This window comes from Manacus vitellinus, unplaced genomic scaffold (genome assembly GCF_001715985.3).
Source record: "Manacus vitellinus isolate BGI_N305 unplaced genomic scaffold, ASM171598v3 scaffold_53_pilon, whole genome shotgun sequence".
In the NCBI taxonomy this organism is placed as follows: Eukaryota; Metazoa; Chordata; class Aves; order Passeriformes; family Pipridae; genus Manacus; species Manacus vitellinus.
In genome coordinates, this window is record NW_021940637.1 from 1,178,078 (window position 1) to 1,205,706 (window position 27,629).

General features: G+C 40.0%; 1 protein-coding gene across 7 annotated transcripts in view; it reads left to right on the plus strand.

Annotated features, from left to right (window-relative positions):
* SCAPER (S-phase cyclin A associated protein in the ER) overlaps positions 1-27,629 on the plus strand; it is a 141,542-nt gene that overhangs the window by 67,443 nt on the left and 46,470 nt on the right. For all 7 annotated transcript variants that reach the window (XR_001921809.3, XM_018081506.2, XM_018081504.3 and 4 more), the window contains 2 exons: positions 6,301-6,427; positions 24,263-24,378. Coding sequence is in view for 6 of the 7 variants with exons in the window: in XM_018081506.2 (XP_017936995.1) it covers positions 6,301-6,427; positions 24,263-24,378 (243 nt within the window). In the remaining variant the exon portion in view is untranslated. The remainder of the gene's footprint in view (positions 1-6,300; positions 6,428-24,262; positions 24,379-27,629) is intronic.

Consider the following 27,629-nt stretch of genomic DNA (forward strand, 5'->3'; position numbering starts at 1 on the left):
TAGAAACCCAGGGATCTAGCAGATGCTTACATCTATATTTTTAAAACATAGTTTCAGATATCATGGTTATTGTTCTTTCCAAACTTACACAACTCTTTATCTACTCTGAGGCTCATATGTCTGTGAGCTTCTTTGAAATCAAGGGGGCAGCAGTGGGAGCTCAAGTCTGAACTGGCTTTTTAAGAAGAGAGGAGTGTCTGTGAGTCAACCATAAGCCCAGTCTATTCCTACTGAAATGTGTTACCTTTGCACAACACATATTACAAAATGGAAGAATAGGGAAGGGTAGTTTTATCTCCTTCTGTAAAGGAAAGCATGAGAGGGCAAGTTTCCTGAGGCAAGAGTTTTAGTCCAGACTGTATCTGTTTACATGGCAAAATGTAATACAGGAAAAAATAACAGGAAAGCACCTTTGTAACAGAACTAAGTACAGGATCCTACTTAACCAAGACCAAGGAAGAGGAGTCAGCAGAAAGGAGCAAACAGCAGTAGGTCTGCACTGAGTATTATTACATTGAGAAGCTTGTAAAAGTGGTGAGAGTATTGGCTTTTCAGCCAGAACACCATGTGCTGCTCTAGGATTTGGTGTTTAACTGCTACTGTACCTGGCTGAGAGAGCAAACCCTGCCAGTGCTGGGAGGTAAACCCTGCCCAGCTCTCAGGAGATCTGCAAAGTTACTGAGAAAGGTCATGTCACAGAACAGAGGGGGTACAGACTCAGAGTGCTAAATGCATTCTTTGTGTCCAAACAAATGCCAATACTTTTTGTCCATCCCAAAGGAAGGTTTGAGGTGTTCTGATTGGAGTGGAAGTATGCTAATGAACAGAAAACACTTTTTGACCTAGTGGGCCGTGGAATTTAAAAATGGAAAAGTTCTTTTTTATAAATTCCATTTAAAATGTGATCCAGTTGGTAGGTTTATTTATTTGCTTAACAGAAGCAAATGTGTTTTAGAATTAAATCATTAAATATGTCTTCCCTTTATGCTTCCTTGCTTATACCACATTTCTTTACCCACTCCTCTCCCCCAAACTGATTGTGTCTTCACAAACAACTAAAACCATTTATGGAATGCAATTTCTTATCTGATTTTAGTTCTTAGTCATGTTGTCAGTTGTTACAGAAGAAAGACAGAACCCAGAATTAGTAGTTGGCAGGTAAAAAGCCTTTTTAGATCACCTTTAAGATTAAGCCACTTTAGTATTATAAGACCACCGATTTCCTGCTGCGGCTGATAGATTGTTTCAGTGGGTTTTACTAGTTTAAGGTTTGAGATTTATAAAATCTTTTGCACTAAGGAAGCACTGATCCAAGTGCTTTCTAAGCTCTGCAGTGGTACTACACTAATGGCAATAAGCAGACAGGGTTTATCCTGCTTTGATAGGCACTGTGTATCCCTTTTTCAGTTCCAGAGTACTGATTCATGACTGGGATTGTGGATGGCTCTAAGTAGTTCTTTTTTAGAAATGGGTTTTAAAAGATGACTGGGAAAGCTTTCTTTTTTTTGGGTATCTATTAAAAATATTGTGCCCATTAGGGGGTGGGGGTATAAGTCCAAATACTGCTTCATTTAGTAAGTATTCTGCTCTCTGAACTATTTCATGTGCCAAGAGGGACATCCAAGGAAAAGGACTGTGGACATTCTCACCTGGAGCAGCCAAGTGTTGCTCCTGACCTCTCTCCACTGTGCATTTGCTGGTTGGTCACTGGTGGCACTTGGGTAATTTTATAAATGCTGGTGGACTCTTGGTGGATTTGTAGTATTAATTCATATTCTCTGGGAACTGATCTGACTATTTACTTATTGTTCAGTCTGTCGGGTTAACCTGGCAAAAGGTGTGTCAGGTGTCCATTAGAGCATTCTCAGGTGTCCATCAGAACACGTTTTCAAAAGGGAAGCAAAACGTTTTCTCAGAGTTAGAAGATTATTTACATCTATTTAGGATCTTCTAATCCAAAGGCCATATATGTCAGTGTTAAAGCAATCTGCAGGTAGCAAAGTGTAAATGTCATCCTTTAATACAACAGGGAAACTAAGGTAATGAAAGATTGCCTTGTGCCTGAAGGGAGTTAACAGGACTGCAGGGGGAGAAAATTTAACCCCTTCATCTAATATTTTAGCCAGTCTCTCCTCACACAAGAAGGAATTGTTTTCACATATTTTTTTTTACTTACCTTTTTCTTTTCCACTGTGTAAAGGGATACTTGGGGTAGTATGGAAATGGGAACCACTGTTGACCTGAAAACAGGCTGCAGCACAAAAAGAAGAGAATTAGAAAATGAAGAACTATTTCCTGTAAGAATCTGCTGGAAACAAGATGGGAATGTAGTGTGAAGTTTGTTCTTGCAGAGGGCCATAGCTAAATGTCTTTAACAATACAGTGCTTTCTTACTTTCATTATGGTATATCAGTAAATTCACAGGATAAACTCACCTTGTAGGTCTTCTTGGTGTAGTAGGCTAGAGGCCGGGTAGACCAACTATAAGATAATATACCAAAATACTGATTACTGCAGGAAAAAAGCAGTCTCTGAAACTGGAAGTACTTGTGCAAAATTAGTTTCCAAACAGCTCTGGAAACTGTAGAAGAGCCAACGTGTAAGTAAAATAAAATCCAGTTAAACTTTCAAAGCAGATAAATAACAGGTCTATGATTGGACAAGCAGTAGATTTCATCTTCAGGGCAAGGCTGGAACGTTCTCATAGGAATACAAATAAATGCATTCAGAAAATGAGATTTATAGGAATTTTTCATCATTTTTCAGAGAACTTCCTTTCAAACACTGCAGAAGGTGTGTGAAGCTGCAGATGTAGCTGTTTTTCATCTGGCAGTGCCTGGGACTGTGCCCAGCTGTGTTTCCCTGGCACAGCTGGAGCCATCGGAGGGTGCCCCGCGTGCCAGCACAGTGTGAACTGTACTGTGGGCAGCACAGGGCGGGCAGGGAATGCAGGTTGCTTCCAGGGGATCCAGCAAAGCTCCACTTTGGGCTGGGCAGGAACTTCCCCAGACGTTCCCAGTTCTCTCCAGGCTCGGGCTGCCTCGGGAAGAATCGGGGCTGTGTGTCCGGCTGGCACTTGGCCGCCCTCGCCGGAACCTCCGGAGGAGTCACCCCTCCTTCCCTGCAGGAACTGCACAGCATCCACTGCTCTGCCCTAATCCTGCCTTGCATACATCACTGTGCAGCCAAGAAATCATGGATTTAAACCTGCAAGTGCTGAAATACATTGATGTTACTATTTCAAGGCTATTTTGTTCTGAAGATGAAATGTGGCCTATAAATATTAACAGATCTCTTTCCTTTAGCCTGTAAAATATATTAAACCTGCTAAAAATATTTAGCCCGTGCTAAAAAGGAAAACCTTTGATATTGAATATCCCTTGTTTTTCCACTTGCAGTGCAAAGAGATCAGATACTGTATTTTTATTTGCTGAACATACTATTTATGAAAGTTTATGTTATGGTAACATTCCAAGACCAGTCAGTGCCTTGTGTCCTTTCTGATATTTCTTCTGCATTCTGAATTATCTGTTTGTGGGCAGTACTAAAACCTTAATTAGTGAGATGGAAATAGTTTTAGAGAAAAAGACATTAACTTCCCTTTTATCCAGCCCCAGTAAAGTTTCAGTCATTTATCATTCCTGTATGGCATAGTGAGCATTAGAGGAGTGAAAATTGGGAGACAGAAGGAACACTAAATAATTGTCCTAAAATGATTGAATTTGGACTCAGCAGTATTTCCACATAGCCACTGGGTCAGGTGTTGATGCCATGCTCTAGTAATCCACACTGCATACCAGGAGTGCACAAGGAGTCCAGAATGGACAGAGTTCTCTTTCCAAATCCGTTCACAGCAATGGTAAATTCTACATCCAAGCACAAGTCCTCTTCTATAGATTTCTAGTCCTTTGAAACAGTCCTAAAATTATTCTTATTTCTCTGACACTGCCAAGAAGTTGGTATAGAGGATATTAAAATAATTTCTCTGTGGGAGGAGGGAGTTTTTATTTCCCTTCTCTTCCCCATGTGATCACACAGCATCCGTTAACTGTTTTTGGCAGAAGATTCACCACACAGTAGGGTATGAGGCTGTAATGTGGTGGAATTGAAAATCTCTTCTTCAAGTTTCTTAATCTGTGATGCTGAACACACACTTAGAAAGTTGGAATTTTGGAAAAGTATCCAGAAAGACTTTTTAGAAGAAATGGAAAACTGGAAGCTTTTCCTTGGGAGTTAACGTGTTGTACAGCTTTGTTTTTAAACCGAGGACAGAAAGTGAACGTGGTGTTTAGTTTGCAGAGCATCTTAATAGGCTGAAGAGAAAGAAACTTCTGTTCCTCTGTCAGCAGAAGTATTGGTGTGATATGATTATGTTCCCTTTGAGTCCTTGTGAGGAGCATTTTGACAAACCTTACACGTTCTGTGTGCCGATGCCTGATGTAGATTAGGAAAGTGCCTTTCTTCAGCCTCTGTGGTTAATCCTGGTGGAATTCCATTCCTCTGATGTTAAATGAAGCAAATGGAAACCTGTCTTGCTGCCTTTTGTGAGATGAAGTTACAATATAGTGTGGTGGGTTTTTTCAGTGCCTTTATGCTTTAATATGCAATTAGAGTAGATATTTCAAAGAAATAATAAGACTTTTTTGCTTGATGTGCTAGGATATTGCCAAGGCAACAGCCATTCTAAATACCATTCTGTGAGAATACCTGCAATACTCTGCTTCTGGAGCATCTCTCTGGACTGCAGCAGTTCCACTTCTCATTGGTGCTCTGGTCTTTTGATTTACTGTCCAAGTCCTGCAGTTATTTGAGTTTTGGCTTTTAATTTTGTTTCCCATTTTAGTTCGTGGCTTACTGTGATAGACAGAAGTTTCCTCCAACCTCATTTTCCACAGAGGAAGTAGCAGTGCAAAAAAACCTCATCAGGATGTAATCTCCTTTTATTTTTCTTGCCATAGAAAAATCTGGTTGAATATTAATGGGTTCAGCTGACCAGATGATAAGAAGTCCAAGATTCGAAATTCTGCAAATCATTTTTATTTTTACCTTAAGAACATATCTGTGTCTTCAGCATGTCTTGAAAGCCATTAACAAAGCTCTGAATTTTTTCAAAGAGAAGGCACAGAATTTCCTGTTTCCTCTTGATTAAGTGGAAACTCTCTATTCTTCCCCAAATGAATATTCTGATATTGATGATTTTTTTTTTTTTGGATACATGTGACTACTGTGGTACATTCTCCAGCCTTTCCATCTCCAGCCTTCCTGTCTCACCTCTAGGGGACCAGTTAACGTAATTTTCTCTTTGCCATTACTCTGTGGTCACTTTGTGCAAACCTTCTGGCCCTTTTACACTGATATCTCCATTTTATGAGCATTGTTACCCTTCCCCTCTCTTTTCCTTTCTATAGATTTCTGTATATTGGCTTCTGGTCACAACACTGTTTCTCCCACTCATCCTGCTCAGCTCCCAGCTCTGTCCCAGCTGCAAAGTGTGCCCCTGAGCTCCTTACTGCCTTCACATTCAAGGCACAGAGGGATAAACTATGAGTGTCTTTTGACTGCTGTGTTTTAGACCTTAGGGTGAGAGAATGGTGCCTTGGAACTGCATATTTCTCCTCACTGCCTCGCAGGGGAGCAAAGGGGAATAGCCCAGAGGTAGACATATAAAATGGAAATGAAACCTAACCCATGTGAGTCTGCATCTCTCCCACCTCTGCATTTTGGCTTCATTACTGACCCTCATTAATAAAATGCCCTTTCTGAGGTAGACTGCAAAGCCACTGCTTTTTACTTATTCAGATAACCCTGAGGAGCCGTTTCTTTTATGATGCCTATAAGAAATTAGCCTGGTGATGTTTGCTGGTTTTGTTTAATCTGCTGTTCTGTTTCCCTTACTCATCTCAAGAGTGAATTGCTCAGCTGAGTGAGCCAAAATGATTGCATGGTGGGAGCAAAGCAGGATGAAACCATTTTGAAAGGAGCATGGCAAAAACTAGCAGGATAAACTGTGGAAGAATAGGGAAACAACAACAGAAACAAATATAGCTAATAAAGAAGCACCTTGATGGCTGTACTGTCCACACTATTCCTGTGCTGTTTCCCTGAAAAAGTAGATAGTGAAGTGTCACAGACAGTCCAAGCTGACTGTATCTCCTGGGATGTTTGACATGCTGGTCAGAGTAGACAATTATAATATTTTTACGTAGATTTTCAGATTCCCTTATCATTAGCAGAGGTTCATGACAAAGGTGAAAGTTAACATGAGTTTTTGCTTAACCCGCTCTTTGTTTTCTGTTGAAGGTTACAGCGACTGACAAAAGACCTTCTAAAGCACCTCCAAATGCAGGAGAGCTGCTCACTGGGGAACAACAAAGTGCCTGGGCTGGACAGGACTTTAGGAGAGATCTCTCGTATTCTGGAAAAAGAGGTATTGTGGCTTTTACTTGTATGACTTATATCCCATGAAGTGCATTGCCCTCAAATCTCATCGGTTTGGATTTGAGACTGTTTTAAACGTGGGGATGAATAAGTGACCTCTGTGTAACAAGCAGTTTCTGCTGTTAGACTTTTCATTTTTTTTTCCCCACTGTATTTTTGCTAGGATTTTTTTTAACCTGGGTCATTTTAGCCATCTGGTTTATAGTGCTTGTCCACAAACAATTAGCAGAGAACAGAGGAAAGAGTTGGAGCCAGCTTTGCTGGAGCACAAATCTGTTCAGTTTTCCCAGCTACAACAAAGCCAGCAGGTCTTTGCTGATGTGCTTATATATGGGATATTTCTATGTTTTGAATTTTTTTGAATCTGTGTATTTTGGTTTATGGGAAATGTTGGATTTTTTTTTTCAGTTAATAGCACAGGATTTGCATCTTCTTTACTGTTTCATCATGGTCAGTCTGCTACCACCACAGTGCTTTGTGTCTTGTAATATAGTTTTTTGCTCCATTAGGACCACAGAGTATTTGAGCTTTCAGCTGGGACATTATGTTGTGTTCTCTCTCTAACCATTAGAAAATACTTCTCTTTCTTATCTGTAATCAAGAAATAATGAAAATTAGTTCTGAGAGAAACTAAATTACTGAAATCTGAGGAAGGGGCTGCATCATTATGGTTCAGGGTCAATGTTTGTGAAAATGAGAGCTCTGTTTGATACTTTTCACAACTTAGTGTGGAACACAATTACTAGTGGCACGTGCTTTTAACTGCTGAAGGCTGCCTGGGCTACATGGGGTCCTTACAAGTGTTCTCTTAGTCCATCAAGTTTAGTAGTGTTTTTGAAAGAGCTGTGCCATTTCCAGATTTTGCAGTGTTTGCATTAATTACTGAAAAGTTAATCTTTTTTTATTTCAAAATACAGAAATCGTGTTGTTGCCTAGCTACTATAAAAAGATGTATCTGTTTCAAAAGTTGTCTAAATAATTCTTGGAAACTCTTTGGAAAGTGGAGTTGTATCCAGCCTCTTACCAGCAGTTGTTTGCTGAGATTTTTTAACATGCTGTGAATTGCAGCTAAGTGTTAGTCATTAATTGTTCACAACATTTTGCTGGTCGTTGAGTCTGCAGTGGGGAATTAAGAGCTAAATTTGATATTATTACCAGACATGCATTATTTTGTTGTTGATTTGGGCTTTTACCCTCAAAGCATTACTCAACCACTGGAGAAGTATTTTTATATCTGAATGTCCTAATCAATAAGGTCAAAAAAGATTGATTTCAGTAGCTGTCGCTGTGTTTACGGCACAGATCAGACACGGTCATTTGTAGAAGTGGGGAGTAATTCTCTTGTTAACTTGGGAGTCCAGAAATCAGCAGACACATCTTACATGTCAGTGGGCAGTGAAAAGAGTCTTGATGGTGTCAGTCATGGGCTGAGAGGAGGAGACTGACACTGTTAATTGAATTTCCCTGGAGAGCATAAAAATATACCCTAATGTGGGGGGAGAAAGGAGGGAGTGGGAACCACACAAGCTGTCAGTGTGTGTGAGCTGATAACATTGATTTACCCTTGCTAATGGCCTGGGTTGAATAAAGAATTGCCCTGAGGGAGGCCAGGGTTCACTACAATAGATCCTTGCCACTTACTAGAAATTCTTTGGGCTCAGAAGTCGTGCAAAACTATTGCAAAATAAAATTGATCCACAAAACCCTCTTTTCATTCATGCTGTGAAACATTGGATTTTTCTTTTGTTAATAGTTTACACGGCCTGAAAAATTTATTTATACAGGCTCACCAGGGAAATAAAGATTTGTTTTACAAACCATTAAATAAATTACTGAGCTGTACTTGGTAACAGCAAATAAGAAAAATAAATGCCATTAAATTTCAGCTCACTAGAAATCCCATGACTGTGCTGAAACAGCATTAAAGGGTTGGGTGTATTCTGTATGCAAACGTGAATCACAAAAAAAGCCACACAGGAGGATTGGCAGCCCTGTCTTGCTGGGTTTTACCTTCAGGTACAGTGCAATCACTCTGACAATTTCTGGTTGGACTCAGCCTTCATCTGTTGTGTTCCACAGTGCTGAGTAAGGCTTTTTCTCACCCCTGAACTTCTGTCATAGTGTGAGAACATTCTGGGATGCCACATGCCTGCGTGATTACTGTGGTCACACTTGCTCTTGTTTTGCCTTCCTGGTCTGCTGGACACAAGCACATCCTGCACTTGGGGCCAAGTGCAAAACAGCAAAAAGAGTTTGTTTAATGCAAACTAAAAGGTTTTTATATCAGTGTGTCCTCTAGATATTAAAATATAAGGAATGTCTCTCTTGGGCAAAGATGCATCTTAACCACTGTCTATTTTGGAGTCCTGGCTGTATATTGCAGCACCTTCCCTGCTTCTCCTTAACACAGAATTATGAGGCTGCTCCCAGCTCCCCATGGAACTCGGCTTTTCTTTGGAATCCAGGGCACGATTTGAGTGCCAGCAAATGAAAGAGATGTTGCTTTGCTTTGCTTCAGGTAGTTGTCAGAACTCCAGACACTTCTTGATATGCCCATGTTGGCTTGCTTGGATGAAGCTCTACAACCACTAGAAGCTTTGCACCCTCTGCTGGAAAAGTATTTGCAGAGTATAAGGATGAGCAAGTTGAAGTGCAGGTTCTGAGGATCTAACTTGGAGCATGGCCATTAATTACATGAAACCTGTGGTTCACGTGTCCTTAAATTAAATGTACATAAGAGGTACTATAAGGTCATAAACCACCACGTGGTTCCAATTTTAAATAGACTTGCACCCCTCAGGTCACATGTCCTCACTCGTGTTGGTAGGAGGCACAAATCCTGATGGTGTTGGATACACCTGGTGTGCTGTCCCCAAGGTGTATCTGCTGCTTTGGGTGTGCCCTACACTGTTGGAAGGCAAGTCCTTGAGTTTTGTGCATCTCATCCTTACTGGCAGAAATCCTGGAAGTAAGTTGTGTTCACTTTCACCTCTGCTTTGTTTAAAAGTACAGTAAGAAAACAAACACACACAGAGCCACAACAGAGTGCAAGTGTTCCCAGAGGGCCCTGGCCTGAGGTTGGCAGATTGTCATATGGGACTCTTCAAGCTCTTAATAAGATCTGATAACGCTCAGTTTAAGATCCCCCATGAATCAACCTTTGATGCTCAAAGTAAAACTCATGTAACCTCTTACAGAAGGCAAACCTGATGTTTGAAACAGCAGAGCTAGAACTGTTTTTCTGCCACGATTCTTTTTATTTTTTTGCATGTTCATTCCTTGATGGACTAATCTTACACATCCATCACCAGGGGCAAGTGTGTTTCACTGAATTGGCTGCTCGAGTCTGACTTGAGCATTCACACAGAAATGTCCTGTAATAGGGAACTCTTGTAGCAACCAGGATGTTGAAAGCTGTATATCCTGTTAGTGGGACTACAGGTACAGTTTTAACTTGCTTATGCTTATCATTTATTTCCCTCAATGTAAAGAGGTGACATGGACTGATTAAAAACCTGCTGATTAAAAAATGTACTGATTAAAAAGTGTCTACTATATAGAGATTAAGCTGCCTGAAGTGCATACATTTCTAAGGCTGTGACCCTGACCTGGGTCAGAGGTTGCTGCCTCTCAGATGCTCATCCTTAGACTTGCTGGCAGAACATCACTTCCCTAAAGTTCTTCCTAAAATTTGTTATTAGAGCTTCGGGTTTGGCTCTGTGTTTTAAAAGTCCCACTTTTAGATGTTAGAGGTATTTCTTGTGGGTTTGGACAGTCTGTGCTGGGCAGGGTTGGCAGACACTGTTATTCTGAGGAAGGTGGTGGCAGGGTGGCAGGATGCTGCTGGCAGTGAGGGTGGGGACAGCAACTGGGGGCAGTGGCCTTTTCACCTGGCTCAGCTGCAGCTCAAACACTGCAGTTAAATCACTTCAGTTAAATTTGTACAATACTTATTTGTGACATCAGACAAGCCCATAAGGTGTCTCTCATCCATCTGACTGGGAATATGACAGAGATTCAGTGCAACTCTGAGGGAACCTCATGATTTTTGGAATCCAATTGCAACAGCTAATCTGCTTAACTGGAATTATTTGTATATGATCCTTCTTATTGATCACTAGTTTGAAAAAGATCTTCACCACAATACAAATTATAAGATTCTTTTAACTAAGTGATTTGACTGAAGATCTTGCAGCTCTGCTCCAAAGAGAGGGCTCAGGGGCAGGACAGAGGTTTGATCCATGTCCCATCCCAAACATACAGTACAGCTGAAGCTCCCATGTCCTCACAAGGCACAAAGTCCTAACAAACAAGATTTCACTGGTTCTGTTGATAAAACTTACTCTAATTTTGTATGGGTTTGAGGGATAGCTGTGTCCCTGATCTCCTTCAGGCTCTCTAGGTGCTGTAAAAATCTCAGTAAATAATAGCAAGTGCAAAACAAGTTGTTAAAGTGTGGTAGTAAAATGGAACCAGAAACAAAAAGAGGAGGATTTTAGTAGATTGGGCCACAGTGCTTATAATTACTTACCAGCTCTCTTCATGCAAATCTAAAAGTAGCTGCTTTCCAGCAGGCTAAGTTTCGATCCAGTTATTTACATTACTAATTCAGAATAGTATTCTTACTGGAAACAGATTTCAGGGGGAAAATATACTTCCTTAGAAAAGGAATAATTTTGTAACAGAAAAATGTGTGAATATGAGCCAGTAATTGACTGCTCTGGTTTAATCCTTTTTAAAAAAAAAGAATCTCAATGCTTACAACCTCTAAAACATGCTCTCTCAGTGACCATTAATGGGTTTTTTTCTGTCAGGCAATGTTTTTGGGTTTGGGATTTTTAGAGAGATTTTTCAGCCTCCTGCTTCAGCAGTGGTGATGTCAGTTATTTACATTTCAGTAAAATGTTTGTCGTAGCTTTCAAATACATGGGGACTGTAGACAGACAGTGTTTATCCCATTGTAAAGACTGTCAGGAATGGCTGGCTCTAACAGCACACTCAGGCCCTGTATTTATGTTTTATTCTCTAAACTGTTGGGCCCATTGGGTATGGTGACCACAGCCAGGGTGAGGAGGGGTTTTCCCCCCCCCCCAAATAGTACTCTTAATCATCAGAAACTGAAACAATAAAATTAAAAACTGTTGAAGAACTAATGTATGGGAATGGAGCACATGTGAGCTTTTGTATTGCTCGTGGTAAGTTTCTTCAAATATCTCTACAGAGATTTAAAATTGCCCCGTGTATATATGTGTGAGTATGTGTATATAAATATATATATGACATGTATACACAGACAAAATACATTTTAGAAGCAAATACTGTACATTATAAAGACTCAGTATTGTTAGTTAAAGGATATTTAAGAATACAGTGGAAATTGTGATTTCGAAACTCTTACACTTTTAATTTTGGTGCTGCAGGTGACCTGTGTGTTCCTCATGTAGCAGAGTGGGGTAGCCATCAGAGAGAATTGAAAGATATTGAATATAATGGCTGAATTTTATTTTTCAATAGAATAAAATTCTGGACCAGCTGAAAGGCAATGATGTACCTTTAAACTTTTCTTAACCTGCTATTGATTATATTTGGACTGGATGTGGCCTTGTTGCTGCACATAATTGTGTTGCCTTGAATTAGTATTAGACAAGACACTGTAATTTGATATGAAACTTTTGAAGGAAACTTGAGTTCATAAGCTAAACAAGAGTGACATAAATAGGAAGTGTATTTTATGCTCCATTACATCTCTGGAAAAATCAGACTTTTTATAGCACACAGGCCATAGCTTGAGGTTTGTGGGTTTTATTTCTTAAATGAAGAAAATTGTCAAGTGTGAATTAGAAGCAGCAAATTTTAAACCTAAATTTTGACTAAAAAGAATTGATCCAAGTTGAACTTGGTTCTGCTAATCAGCTAGACTCCATGGAGGCAAGGATGATCAGTGTCCCTGAAGAAAGCAGGAGTGTTAGCAGGTGGAACAATGATTCAGTAATCTGCAATATTGATGATATTTTTTCCCCATACTAAATTGTTTTGGTTGACTGTATGAAAAGGAAGAGATGGAGAGAAGACAACAGTAAAGGAGTTTGGGAGCTGTGAATAGAACAGATTGCTCATTTCAGTAGCAGAGCATTTCTGTGGGCAGGCTGCAGTCACTAATTAAGTTTGTGTTAAGGATATTTAGACCTCTGGAAGAAACCCAGCATAGAGCCTGATACATGGATTCATGGAGGGCTGGAGGAATCACTGGAGGTGGCAGCTCATCTGTCACCATGTTACCTAAGTCCGAAAAAGCATCTTTTTTTTTTTTTATTTTAGTGAATTTACCTAAGTCATGGACTAGTGGCTTTACCCACATTGTCTGTATTTTGATTTTATATATATACATGCATACACACACAGGCACATTATGTGTATATTGTTTAATATACCATTTATTCTGTATAGCCCCACAATGGGTTCATTTCTCAGTTGGACTGAAACTTTAAAAAGTTATTTAACATTTACCTTTAAGTAATGTAATACTTAATTATAGTAATGAAAAGCTTGGTCGAGATTCCAGGCTTTTATAGGCAGGTTTGTGGCTGTGAGGTGTTTGTATTCCTTGGCAGGATGATTTCTGGACTCAGCCCCTTGTGTTTGCTTGTTTTCTGAGCATCCGATGTGTCTCCACTAGAGGACACTACTGGCAGAACCAACAGCAGATCCTTTGAATCCTTACAAGTAATAAATCTATTTAGAAGTAGAATTTCTTTTTGACATCAGGTTCAGGTGTCACTGTGCTTAGAAATGACACAGCTCTGTTTCCCACGAAGCTGCTCCCAGCAGCCTGCCTGCTGGTGTCGGGTACATGAGAATTCCTACCTGGATGATCACTGTATATCCTGACAAGACTTAAACTTGCCATCAGTTCTGTAGGAAAAATAGAAGTACACACGTGCAGAGTATCCACTTACAAAGGAAGGAGCCCCATGCCCACAGCTGAGCAGCACAGAGAGCCCCTGTGGTTCGTGCTCCCTGCACGGATTGGTGGTGCAGAGCAGGGTGTCCCGGCCAGGCCTGGAGCAGTTCAGCTTGGCTGCAGTGCAGCACTGGCAGGGGACCAGCAGCAGGACTGAACTCTGGCACAGCTGCCCAGGCAAATTCGTGGCTGGGGATGGAACAAGCTGGAAAGGCCTCCAAGCCCCCATCAGCCCTGTGTTCTTTCCACCTCCACCCTTGTGACGCTGCGCCGGGACCCTGCGGAGCCTTTGGGGCTGTCGTGTGTAACCTGCTGCCTTTCTCTTACATGAGCTGTGTCTTTTGGCTCCTGGCCATGGGAAGATTTTGGTGCATAGTGCACTGGTTTACACCAAAAAGCTTTCTTTTATATCAGGCAGTGGGCATTTCGTGGCCAAAATTTTTAGGAAGCAAAATAAACGCTCACACACTGCCTTAACTGTGCTTTCATCATTGTGGGTTTTGTTCTCTGTGAAAGTAATTGCTACTCTTATTTGTTATAATGAGAAGTTAAAACTCTAAGGTTCATTTTAGCTAAACATATGATGTATTTCTGTGCAAAGAATGGCTTAATTTTTAATCCATCCATTAATTTTTCAACTTGGGATACTCCTGCAGTAGCCAGTTCCAAAGCTATAGTGATGTCACATGAAGGGAAGTCATTAATCAAATGTAAAGCTGAATTATAGCTGTTTAAAAACGATTTAAAGGCAAAATCCAAACTTTATGAAGGGTGTTGAATTACAAAACTTAAAAATGAGGTTTTTTTAAACCTAAAAAACTAACTAACCAGTTTTTTTAAAACTAAAAAAGAAGTTTTACCAGCTAAAACTAGAACTCAGGCCCTTGTAACTCTGTATATTGCCACCAAAAATCTAATAATTTTGCTCACACAGAGGGTAACAGGGAATTCTGTATTTATGCTTTATTTGTTGCAAATATTAATCAAGTCTTCAGCTGTTCATAGGAAAGTACAGAACCTGAGGCAGAGCATGAACTCCAGAACTGATAAAGCAGATATAGTTGATGGAGAAGCTGAGATGTAAATAACCCTCCTCAAAAGTAATTCACTTCTTTAAACCCTTTACCTGAGAGAGTAGAGAATTTTAATGTGCAGATGATCAGCACTGAGTGCAAGCTGTGGACAATGCCTCTAAAACACACTCTGAAGAAGGTTCAGCAGTGTTCAAAGCCTGGAGTATCCATATTGTCTTGCCTCTACCAGCTTATCTGCAGAGAGTCCAAGCTGCTCCTGGTAGTGGAACCATCACCTCCTCTGCCAGCTCCAGCAGCAGGTTTGAGAGTCACAACCCGGGGCTGGGAGTTCAGAGAGCAGCCCGGGGACAAACACAGGAGGAGCTCCTCAGACAGCATTTTCCACCCAAACAGCCTTTTCCTGTCACTGCCAGGAGGAAGTCAATAGGTCAGGTGTGTGTTTTGTGGTGCAGGTTGGACCAGGCAGCTTTATATCATCAGTTCATTTGCCCAGAGTTTCTGTAATCTGTGGATTAACCTTTTTCTCGAGATGAACATATAAATAGGAACTTGTTCCTAGAGGTCAGCCGCAGAATATTTTTTAACTTGTTTGCTGGACATGGTATTAAAAGGCAAGTTCAGTTCACAGATAAGCTCTGCAGTGTTCTTACTCCAAGATTATTTGGAGGTTGATTTCTGTGCACAGTGGATGTAGTTAAAAACTGCTGTGGGATGTAATTAAATGCTGTCAGCTTCCAGTGTTGCAGTAATTGTGGCTTTTTGCTGTGAGATCAGGCTTCTGCATCAGTTAAGAACTGATACATCATATCAGAGTGGATATAATGGATATATGTGCATTCCAAGGTATGCAAAGTTTCTTCACTACAGGACAAGAGATATGTTTTAGTGTCGTTAAAGTCCAGACACCGATTTCTCAGCCATGAGAAAATGCCCTACACGGGCACGTTTCTGCTAATAGCAGACACCAGCTTAGAGATCATGATAAAGTAATGATTATCATAGTCTTTAAGGAAATTAAGGTTTTATTTAGTTTGGTCTGATGATATATCTATAGACATATTTTCTTGGAAGTATTTTTAAAATTCAACAGTGATTTGAGACCGTCACTTCTGACTTGAGAACGTGTCACCCAGAGGTCTGCTCTGATGTTTGCAGTACCTCACAAACCCACACTGTTTATGTGCCCCACAGCCCTTAGGAGCTGTCCAGATGGGGTTGTGGGCAAATAGTCCAAGAGGTTACAAGGGAGCACCCAAGGCAATCAGGGTGAAAGCTGTGTTTAGAATTCAAGTGCTCTCGACCGCACGACGGGTCTTTAAACAGCCACCGCTTCCTCTCCATGTGTCCTTTCCCACATCATTTTAATATCTTCAGGTTTGTTTGGATTGCTCTGGTTTTTGTAGTTTAGGTTCAGCTGAAATCAGTGCTGCTTTCTAGTGGCTGACAGCTCTCAGTAGTGACCTGTCAGCCATAGGATTTTCAGATTCAGTGTTGCAGGAGATACCCGACTTTCCTAACTCACTGTGCAGTTTCTTGTCAAATCAAATGCTGAGAGACAACAGGACAAGATCACATCATTGTGCTTTTTATTTACCTGTTTGAGAACTTCTATTTATGAGATTAATAATGAGAAAAAGTCAAATTGGCCTCAGCTAATGTAACCATCTATGGAGATCCAGGAGCAGTTTTTCCTGGTATTGGACTTAAACCTCTGTCCTTACTTTCCTCCTTTAATTGATGCACTTACTAGATGCTCTGTTATTTATAAATAGACTAAACATTTATTTTTAATAAAAGCACATGCTGCAGTGCTGTCTTTCAAAATACATATAAAGATAATTCTTACTTTTCCAAACAACAGTGTGTGTTTCCTGTTATGCTGCTTAGCATGAATGAAAGCAGCTGAACAGGTAGCATGGAATTCACTAATTTACCTTTGCCTAACTTTCCTTTATGCCTTTCCCTGACACTTGAAGCTTCACAATCAGGATTGTGAGGGTCCTGTCCTTGTCAACAGCAGTGTAATAGAGTACCTCTGTGACTTTACCATTGAACTGAAAAACCACTGCAAGAACTTGGAAGGAAATGGGGTAAATAAGGTTCATCCTGCTCAGTGAGATCATACAGTGGGTCAGTAAGGAGTTTATCGAATTTGGTTTAACCTCACAACGTGAGCAGATGTTTGGAAGCAGAAAAATGAATTGAGTATATGATGGCATAGACAGAAATCAGGTTTATGCACACAGGACATTTACTGTTTTCAGGACAGGCTTAAGAATCAATAGTATTGATATTGAACCAATTTTAAGTCACTTGCCAATAGCAGACTGTCAGAGAGTATAGTAGTAAATACCTCTCCTTCTTTTATTTTTGATTTAGTTAAAAAATAAGCTAAACTTCATCTTTCTACTACATTTGAGTGATGTATCAACCACTTGCTTTTTCACCCTTTCTTTTCGTCGCTCTTAGACATTTGTCTTCCTTTGCACTAAATGTGCTCTGTGAAGCTGCAGGTGACATAGCTGAGCTATTGAGGGGAAAAGCCAGTATTACCCAGATGGATCAGATGGTGGAGGCTGAGCTCAGGAGTGTGCAAATACTGAGTGTTATGCAGGGAGTGAAACACCTTCTGCAGGATCAGGCCCCTTTACCTGCCTGCCATCAGATGCCTGGTAAATCACCCTCTTTTAGGTGAAGCCACAGAGATTAGTCAGTGTGGAGAGTAAACACAGAAGCCAGAGGAGCTGCCTTATCTTTAAGGCTTCAAAATCAGCTTTCAGGCTTCAGAATTTGCACTTTGCTTTGCAGGATGAGGCAGGATGGAGCATTTCTCGAGGCCTCCTTTCTGGGACTTTAACCCATTAGCACCTCAGGAGGAAGGAGGTGTTACAAATACATGATCAATGTATCCTCAGTGTGAATGAATATCTCCCCCCAATGGTGTGCAAATGCTACTGAACCACTTCTGGTTCATGTTTTAATCCTGAACTAGTTCTCCATTGATGTTCAGTGGTTGAAATTTTATTGTGGGTGAATTCACTCGTGTTTGAAAACCAGTTTGAGATTTTCAGATGGAGCAAAGTGTTGTTACAGCACTAATTTCACTAGAGACAAGTATTAAAGGGAACAAAATTGGCTATTTTAATAGAAAATATTATTTTGATATACTCTACAGTCCTTTTCAGTGTGTAAAGTTTTATGTCTGGAGGACTACTGAAAGAATGTAGATTTTCTACAGTCACAGACATACCCGTGGGTTTGTATGTCCATGTAGATATACTTGTGTATTTATTTAAAGGGGGAGGAAAGGAAAAAAAAAAAAGGAGGAACCAGCCCAGGATTCAGTTGTCTGGTTTGTTTTTCTAAGGCAGCTTTGAACTGCATTTCTTAGCCCCTGGCATTTTAGATAGAATCTTCAAGCACCAGATAAAAGGAAAGAAAAAAATTCTTAAGGTGGATTTCAACTATATTTTACTAATTAGTTATTATTTTTCCCTTCAGTGAACAGTTTAAAAAGTGTAGAATAGTTGCACAAGTTTAGTGTGTTGTTTCAGAAATAGAAGTCAGACTGTTTCAAAGTATTTGGGTTTCAATTGGAAATATTTTCTTCTGAACAGCTTTAGTTCCTGAGGTCTGTCCAGACAGGCTTTCCAGGTCAGCTTCTGATTTGGACATTCTGCAGGACTAGCAGAAAGCATTCTTTGGGCTGATGAAGGAAAAATAATTTTTCTGAATTTCCTTTTTAATCTACATGAAAATATTTATTTTGGAGGTTTGTCTTAGAGAGTTTACACCAAAGTATTTCAATTAGTTCAAAAATATTTCAAGTAGTCAAAATGTGAGGTGGTAAAGTCACATAGAGCAGAGATGGAAAAGCTGACATTAAATCATTTCAGCTGTTAAAGCTCAGCATTATTTCTGATCGTGCTCTACTGATTAACTAATAATAATACTTTAACAGGAGAAATGTATGGAAGTGAATACTTTGGTCCAGGACGTTGGATTTCACCCAATAACTCTTGCACCAAATTAATAAATTATGATTTAACTAGGATCATATTTTTCCAGTAGATAATCAGGTTTGATTTAAAAACTTCAAATGATTGAGAGTCCACCATATCCTAAGTATATTATGCTCATCATTAATTACTCCTGGCATTAAAAAAAATCATTTGATTCTTACCTGAACTCATCCGGTTTCAGTGTCCAAATATGAGCTGTTCCTGTGCATTGTCAGAAATCTTCTTCCCATTCTGGTTCTTCCACCCTGTCCCACCATATTTTTATTTTCCCCAGCACAAACTGAACTGTACTTGTGTCGTGCCTGTGGGTGAGATCCATGTCTCTGCCCTGGTCTCTCCTGTTCTCCAGGCCTTGCAGTTTGCCCTTGCCCTGGGCAGGGGGGAGCAGCAGAGCAGGACAGAGGTTTTGGTCTCCCCTCTGCCCTGGAGTGCTGCACATACAATCCCAAAGCTGTTGCAAATGGGTGCTGGCTTTATTTCGCTCTGTGTTACTTTGCATCACCCACTGACTTGTATAAATACATGAGAGATTTTCCCCCAGTGTGGTTTTATTTCGGCCCACAGTTCATATTATGTGACTGCTTTAATGAGTGCAACAAAACCCAGCCAAGTACCAGCACAGGCCAGTTGGCTTTTTCATGGCTTTCTTTGTTGACCATGTTGAGTAGGATGAGGCATATGTGTAAATCACTCTTTCGGAGCTGTGTGTATTTTCCTGTACCAAATGTCAGATAATGAGATGAAAACATTATATTGAACTTTCTATTTAGCTCTGCTCGTTTTCAGATTTGCCAAACATACTTGTATCCCCGGGTAAGTGGTGCTTCTGAGGGTGCCACAGATGCCAAGTCCTGATAAAATCTACCCTATCTTGTTAATGAACACACAAACAGTTGTTCCCCATCTGCTGCCTCTGTCTGAAAGGTTAGGAAGCCCTTCCTTCTTGATCACAAAGGACATAATTATTGTCTGTAGAGGAGTCAAGTACAAAGACAGTCCATCCAGTCTGACCGCTACTACACTGCAGGCCACCAAAGATTAACAGCTGCTTCTCCTTTGATTAGGTTAGGTAATAACAGTTACTTTAGTTAATAATTGGATGGATTCCCAGGCCATGTAATTCAGGTTTAGGCTGTCATTTTTTGCTGGCATGTAGCTGAGCTGTATTACTGGAACAGAGCCTGTAATCCTATTAGTCAGTTGTCACTCAAGCCATAGGAGAGAAGGGGAATTCAGATCCATTAAGGTGTTGTAACAGGTAGGTAAATAAGTCAACCACACTTGCCCAGTGTGCAGGGAGTTGTCTTGATTGTATGTCACACATGTTTTTTTAAAGGATTAATTTTAAGTTTCTAAACACGTTTAATTCACAGTCGATCCATAAAATGGTTACATGGTTTGTCTAATTTATTGTGATTTCTGTTTACTGTGTAACACATACATTAGTGTACACACACTTCCCACTAAGTTCCTTGATTCGTGCACTGTTCTGAAGTTGGAGACTGTGTGCTTCACATGACAAGTTTGTGATGGTCCAGAGACTAAGAATACCCACTTGGTGTCACAGCAGCTGTGTTACCTTCCCCCTGCACAACAGCACCTCTGCACTGCACAACGGTGGGCTTGGCAGGGATGAGGAAAACAAGACTCTCTTCATGCATTGGTTTGGAGTGCTGTGTCTGCTCTTCTCAGGGCTGCATCTCTGGTTTTGTTTTTCTGATGTTTAAGACACATCTAGGTGGCATCCCCAAGGTTTCTGCGCCTCCTCCTCGCTGTTAAAAAATGCATAGATGACAGTAATAATCATTTTTGCCTACATGTTCATTTGTCTCCCCTCTCCTGTGTCACCAGGTAATGTCAGAGCCTTGAAATCCTTCTGTATTTACAAGTTAAATTGTTTAAAAATAGTTGAGAATTTCTGAAAATATATATGAGCAAGTCAAATCTTTACACACTGTTTAAAAACAATGTGTAAAACCATGTTTATGTATTTTCTGTTACTCAAAGAACGTGAATCCCATTATATGAGTTGCCTTTGCTGAATAACCCTCCAAATCTAAATGTGCAGCCACTCAAAGAACAGTTTCTGTAGTGAAATTATGAAATGGGTTTCATAAACAGGAGAGCTCAGTCATTTGGGAGACTACGTTAGAAGTCTGGAGGATTCTTTCAAGCAACCAAAACATTCAGTGCTGGTTTAAGCTCTTTTCAAATAGGAATTTAATATTTATTCCCTGCAGGATCTATCATTTTTCATACTCATATGATGCCTGATCTCCTCAGAGCTTTAGTGTCACCAGAGTAAAAGCTGTAGTTACCTGAAAGGGTCTTTCTTTCTGCCATGTGTTCAGATGGGGACCAATTTAAATAAGAATATTATGTGAACAAGGGCTTTGAACAACTGAGGTGCTTCAGTCCCCTTCTTTTGCATTTCTATTATGTTTTAATATGTACCACCTAGCGTAAAACTTTAGCACTACAGGACATTAAGTGAGTTTGGATGATATTTTCAAGGATATTGGTTAATTTTGGAAAGACAAATTGGATAACATACCTTGCTCCCTTATGTTTATGGTCTAAGAAAGATTTCTTTAGATACAAAAAATAGTTAAAATCTGAAAATTGCCTCCCGTAGGAATTAATTCAGACGTATTTTGTATAGTTTGTCTGCTTCAGAGACAGAATAACAGTATGTTTCAACACTGGGGAGATGGAATGCTGTGTGTTCTTTATCCATGGCTCACCAGGAGGAGATCTTGTATCATGGACAGCTGAGGGACAATTCCTGGTTTCCCTCTTTCCTCTGGTGCTGTAGTCCCACAGTGTTCACTCTGAAAACATCAGCAGTGCAATACTCAAGTGACCCTTCTGCTGCTTTGTTTTCCCTTCAGTTCCCCTGGCCCAAGGAGCTGTGCCTGAACCTGGAATTCCTGAAAGCAGGACACTTGCAGTGTGTCCAAGGTCGTTCACAAGCACCACATACCAGCAGCTACTTTGGGATCAACGTTGTCTTCCAATAAATGGGTTAAAAGCCCCTGGAGTTCTCCATCTTAAAAGAATCATTGGAGATAAATATATTAAATACCATGCCAGAAGTTATGAATCCCTAATCTCTACATGGCAGTTTTGTAGACCTGTGTAAGCACAGGGAACAAATACTGTGCTCCTGGATCTTCCCCAGCTTTGCTGCTGGTTGTGTCGTACTTTTACTTTTACCCCTCTCTTCCGTGTACATAGGTGCACTTATTTTCATGATGGATAAGTGTCAAGTGCTAATGAATTTTTATGAGTAATCTAGAGAAAGGAATAATAGGACATAAGGGTAAATTATATAAAATCAGGAGAGATTACAAACTTGCTTCTGCTTGATAGAAAACTGTAGTAGTGATGGAAGTTTTTGAAATTTAAATGTGTATTTTGACAAGTGTACTTGTGTTTTTAGTGAAGTATTAGACAAAAGTGAGCCAGGCACCCTGAAAAAAGTCTGTCCATAAAAGAAGTGATGCTCCAGATTGAAGTGGAAGGAGAGCACATAGGAAATCAAACAGCTTCAAAAGGTTTATATTCTTTTTGAAGAGATGACCATCTCCTCTCAGAATAGGGAGACGTTGCTTCTTTCACTGTGACTCTGGTGACTGATTCAGGGGGGAGGGAAGTTCCTTTCTGGATGCTTCACTGCTAGATATTTATGGAGAAGAGTTCTGGGAAAAAATCACAGCTAAGAGAAGTTTACATTAAAAAAATATAAAAGAGAAGGTTGGCTTTAGCATTAAAGACTATAGAGTTGAGAAACAAGCCAAGCAGGAAAATGTAGCAGTGTACGATTGCAAGAATGGAGAAGTTGCTGAGGGGAGAAACAAAATGAGTGCAATAAATGGGATGTAACTCAAGAGTAACGGGATGAAATAGAGAAAGGGCATATTTGGTCTGAATGACAGGAAAGACTTCTTGCCACGAGAGCTAATAGCTTGTGGCATAATCTCCCATGAGAAATGGGGAAAGTGAGAAGTGGAAAGTGCTGGGCACATTTCAAACTGGAGTAGCACTAACAAACAGGCTGCAGCAAATGAATCAGCAGCGTCTCGTGGCTGTTGTTGTGCTGCAGTGCCACGGGCAGACCCCGAGATCCTGCACTGCCCAGGGCCTGTGTCCATCCCTGGGGGAAATGCCCACCTGAACTCACCAAATCCCTCTGTCCACCTGGGGAATTCTAAGCTGAGGTGGACATGGATAGGTTGGAAAAGCCCCTGGCTCTGTCTGGAGGAGCTGCCCTGCTCTGCTGGAGGAGCAGGTTTGAGAACTGTGGCCGTGGGCCAAAGGTGCTCAAATAATCTCAATAAATAATGATTTGTAGCACGACTGTTTCTTTGCTCTTTGGGTCTTTTCCTTACGGCTCTATCAGGAGTTTAGTGGAAAGTGTTGTTTGGAGCCAAGGGTGGCTTAAGGAGGCAGGTTTTTGGGGGGTTTTTTTAGATGGAAAGGAGGAAGAGGAAGCAGAGGAAGAATATATGAATGAAACTCAAAAATAACTCTTCAGTTAAGGCACACTTAGCGGGCTAACTGAGCTAAAATTAACTGCTATAAGTTATGTTTATCAGTTAGCCTGTAGGAAATCAGTGGTTTATTTTCTTAACTGCTTGGTGAGTTGGCACAGAGATTTCCACTCATTTAAAGCTAGTTATTCCTTTGAAGAGGTAAACCTTTTGGCTGTCTAAAAATCTACATTCAGTTCATATTAATTGTGGAAAATATTTTCTTTTTGAATATCTGACTTCTGTGAACAGTTTTTCTGTAGCTAGGAACTTAAATACAGTACAACTGTTGGCTTGAAAGAAAAATGTAGTCCATCTAAATCATATTGTAGCTGGTTAATTATTTTTCTAGTGGTTCAAATAAAGATTTTATTGTCAGTCACTGGAAGTTTTTTCTGCTATGCAGTCTGTTACAGTAGAATACATTCTTTACAGACTAATAATTATTGTCTTTGTAGAGGACCCCCCATTTTTTCCCACATGCCAAGTGCTTGCAGCATTGGGGGAAAAAAGAAGAAATTATTCCTTATTAACTAGAATATCATAATGGTTGACAAAATCAAGATGATCAAATGCAAACTGCAAATAAAGTTATACAAAATTAGCAGCTTAAAAGCAGAGAAAAGAAGATCTTACCTGTTTTAAACAGTAGGAGATAAAAGCAATTTTGCAGGAAAGGAAAAGGGTGTCAGTTCTAAAATGCTGGACCTGCTCCAGCAAAACCTCAGTCATTTGCAAATGGTGAGAATAGTGGTAGGATGGTGTTTAAGAGTAAAATTCTACTAAGTGGAAGTTCCAAGTGGACACCAAGGATAAAGAGATCTGCCTAAGCTATTTTGTGCACTACTCATATTAGGGGTTGTCTGTTTTTTTAAATCATATACAAAACAATACAGTTACAAAGATAATAGTAAACAGATAAAGATTATCTTCATTAAAATCCCATAACTGTATGTCATTACAGAAAATATGGTATTCCAGTGTATTACCTGTGTAGTACTCGATAGGTACATGTGATACTTGAAAATATGTAAATATGAAAATACAAAAATACTTGTACATATAATAATTGAAAAAAATAACACCTGAGAATTTCAACTCCTGCTCTAAGGAGTGCATGAGCAGTGAAATGCTGTTTTTCAAAGGTGTTCAACATGATAAATAAATGTATTAAGGACTTCCTACGGTGAGAAGATCCACGACTGTCAGGCATACCTTTTGTTTAGCAATTTCTTTAATTTCTGTTGGTTCTCTTCTGTGTTTGTGTTTCCCTAGAACACAGCAGATAAAATAGCATTCCGGGCTGCAGGAGGACTGACTGCCCTTGAAAATGTTCTGCAAGTGGTGACTTCTCCCTCCAACCCGAGCGCAGCTTCCCGGGTCCCCCTCAAGTGAGTATGGTGGGGCCCTCACCTGCCACTTAGAATCACTCCAGTATTCATATCTGCTGCTTCACTGCTTCTTCTCCTCATAGCCCCCTGCTGAACTTTGGAATAAAACTCCTGCTGTGCTCTACGCTGCCCTGGAAGGTGGAAGGCATTTCCACTCACCCTCTGCTTTCCTATTTTGAGCTCTGATATATTTGAGCAGCAGCATCCCTAACTGGACAAAATGAGAGAAGACAAAACTGTGTTAAACAGAGGAGGAGATACATATCTTTTGAAGTTAGTCTGTAAGGATCTCTAGTGGGAAGCAGGAGAATTTTTTAAAGGGTTGTAATTCACCAGTCTGACTGCTTTTACAATTAAATAACTGTAAGATGCTGCTTGCTGAAAGGGCTCCTACAAACAGGTAAAACAAAATTCTTGTGGATTAGAGAAATTCCTCTTTATACAATGTATGAATGGAGAGGTTTAAATATCTAATCCCTAACAAAAAGTGGTGACTAAGCAGAATGCCTACAAAGTCTGGTAACTCAAAAGCATGCTCTTTTCCCCAATCTCTAACTGTAGTTTTTGTACAGTCAAAAGCACATAGGTGCTTTCAGAGCAGAGCTGGGGCGTGGTTTTAGTACAAGAGAAACCAAACCCAGGATATCCTGGTGTGTACCACTGTTGTCATTTGTTTGTAGATAGATTGTAATATTGAAATAATTGGAATTTATGCACTACGTTGCAAGAGTCTGGATTAAAACTGGCCGTAATATGTTGCAGGACAGCTGTGAAGTGCTGGGAAAGAGCACTAAGGAAAAAACATGCTTTTAATATCTTTAATTTGCGCTTCAAAGAAAATAAATAAAGTTCCTGCCTTCTCAGTCATGCTGAATGCACTTGCTGCAAGTCCAGCCAGCTCCAGCAGTGAACAGTTCTGAGCTGGGTCCGTGGTGAGCAGCTCAGGGGCAGCCTTTGGACTCCTTGATTTACAGAGTCTCTAATTTTGAGTTATCTCATCAATGTGGGATAAACTTTGCAAGGGAAAGGATTGCACTCTGTGCCCACACAGTGTAGATTTAGCCTTAATTTCTTAGAATGGGCACCTTCTATATATCTTCAGTTTTTGTCCTTTCATTTTAGGAGTAGTCTTGCTTTGTTGAGAAGGTTTGAGAACATTGTGTTTACATTACTTCAGACATTTTGTTTGAAGTTTCTTAGACAGTCTGAGGATATATTAGTTCTCAAAGGAGTTTGTGTGCCAATAAATAAAGCCCCATGTTAGCCACCCTTGTATAACAGAAGTCACATCCAAAGAGTTGATTAGAGGTTCTCCTCCCTGTGACAGTCGCTGTCTATCTCATACCCATTTCAGACCAGTGGTTTCTCAGATTCCTGAACCTGTTCATGACTGAATTATAAAAATTCTCTAAACATTGTTTTATTAACACAAGTTTTCCACTAGTTGTATTTTCAAAAGAAATATGGGGGCAGAAAAGAGATTAATATAAACCATTCTGACAGCGTTGTGTGTTAAAAACATCTTCTGAAGAGCTTTGCTGCCCTCCTGAAATACAGCATTTCATTCAGCTGCACTGCAGAGTGCAGTCTCCAGTTTGTAGTGTTGAATTTGGGAAGTTATACATCAAGTTGCACGTAATTTGACACAGGATCTTGCTCTCTAAAGCTCGCTGCTCTTGCAGGATTTTTCTGATTGCTTGAGTCTGACTTAGGGAGTCTGGAGTCTGCTGGAAGTGTCCCAGGGAACTCAGTGTTGCTGCCTGGGATGCAGAGCCTCCTCTCTTGGTATTTTGTGGTCTTTTTGATAGAGGAGAATGTTTTGTGCAGAATCTGCACCTCAACTGTTGAGAGTGAGCAGCAGTTCCAGAGGGTGGGACTTGCTATGAGCACTTTGAACCAGTCACAAACCATGTTCATGGGAATTGCTATGGTCTCACCGAAAGGATTTAGCAGATTTTTCATATACAGAGTGTTTGAGGGAGGTTCAAAACCAAAGGATAATCATGGAATATATGTAGTTCTTTAAATGAGGGAGAAAATTCAGATCACATTTCTCCTCATTTAATTTTGAAATGAGTTAGAAATTATTTTTCTTTCTTCTGTGCAAATATCATTTACCTCCTGACTTCTTAAAATGTGAACCTAGGGAGGCAGCAGTTTTCTCTGTTTAAAGACAAGGCAAAGCCCTGTGGAAAGAAGCTGAATTAAGACCTTTCATGAATTGCCCTCCAGTCTTCCCTCAGCCAAAAACACTTAGCTAAAGGACACTACTGTACTTCAGATTGTTTGTGTGCTTGTGCAATGTTTAACCATTTGTACCCATCCTAAATTGGGCATTTGTCTGTTGCTTTGTGATGAGGATAAGCTATTTACAAGTAGGTGAGGAGATTACACGGGCTATTATCTACATCTCTCTTTCTCCAAAATCCTGGCAGTATGGTGCAGCTCAGAACTTTAATCCCATGTCTACAAGATAAAGCTTTATTATCAGAAGATTTAACAATGTGCCTGTTGTTTTGTGCCACTGTCCAGATTGGTAGTTAGAGCAGCAGGACGGGAAATGCTGAGAGAGAGAGACGTGACATTTATGGGACAGATGATACATTTGGTGTTGGGGCAGTTTTTCTCCCCTTCAAATAAATCACTGAAAAAGGGAAAGAGAAAGCAGTGGGTTACAGTAAGTTTTATTATTGGTGTTAACATAAAAATTAATGTCCAGCCATGTTACTTCTTAAAGCAGCATTTTGTAATTTTCCATAATTTGTTCAGTTCTCCACAAAATAAGCCGTATTCAGCAGAAGTTCTAAGGACTTCAGAGCCTTTTGATATTTTTCTTACACTTCCACTGAAGAGCAAATGGGAGCTGCACAGCAAAACAATTTATTGCCAAGAGATGAGTCTCATCCCCTTGATTGTCTTGCACCTTTGCTATGGGCAACTCATTCAGCCCCTTTGTGCCATGACACCTTACTGGCCTTGACAACCTAACAAACCTGCTAACAAATGAGGCTTGTAGGGTTTGTTTAATTAACATTTGTGAAATACTTTGATTCAGGTTTATTGTTATGTATCTTTATATTCATACAATTTCTTGCATCATTTATTTAAAGCAAATATTATCGGGATAAAAAAGCTCAAACCGTAATTACACACAGAAAAAGCAATTAGTTCCCCCTAATATTATGGATGGAATTGATACAAATTACTTTTTTCAGTAAGAACTATTTTGAACTAAGAACTGGTTTTATACC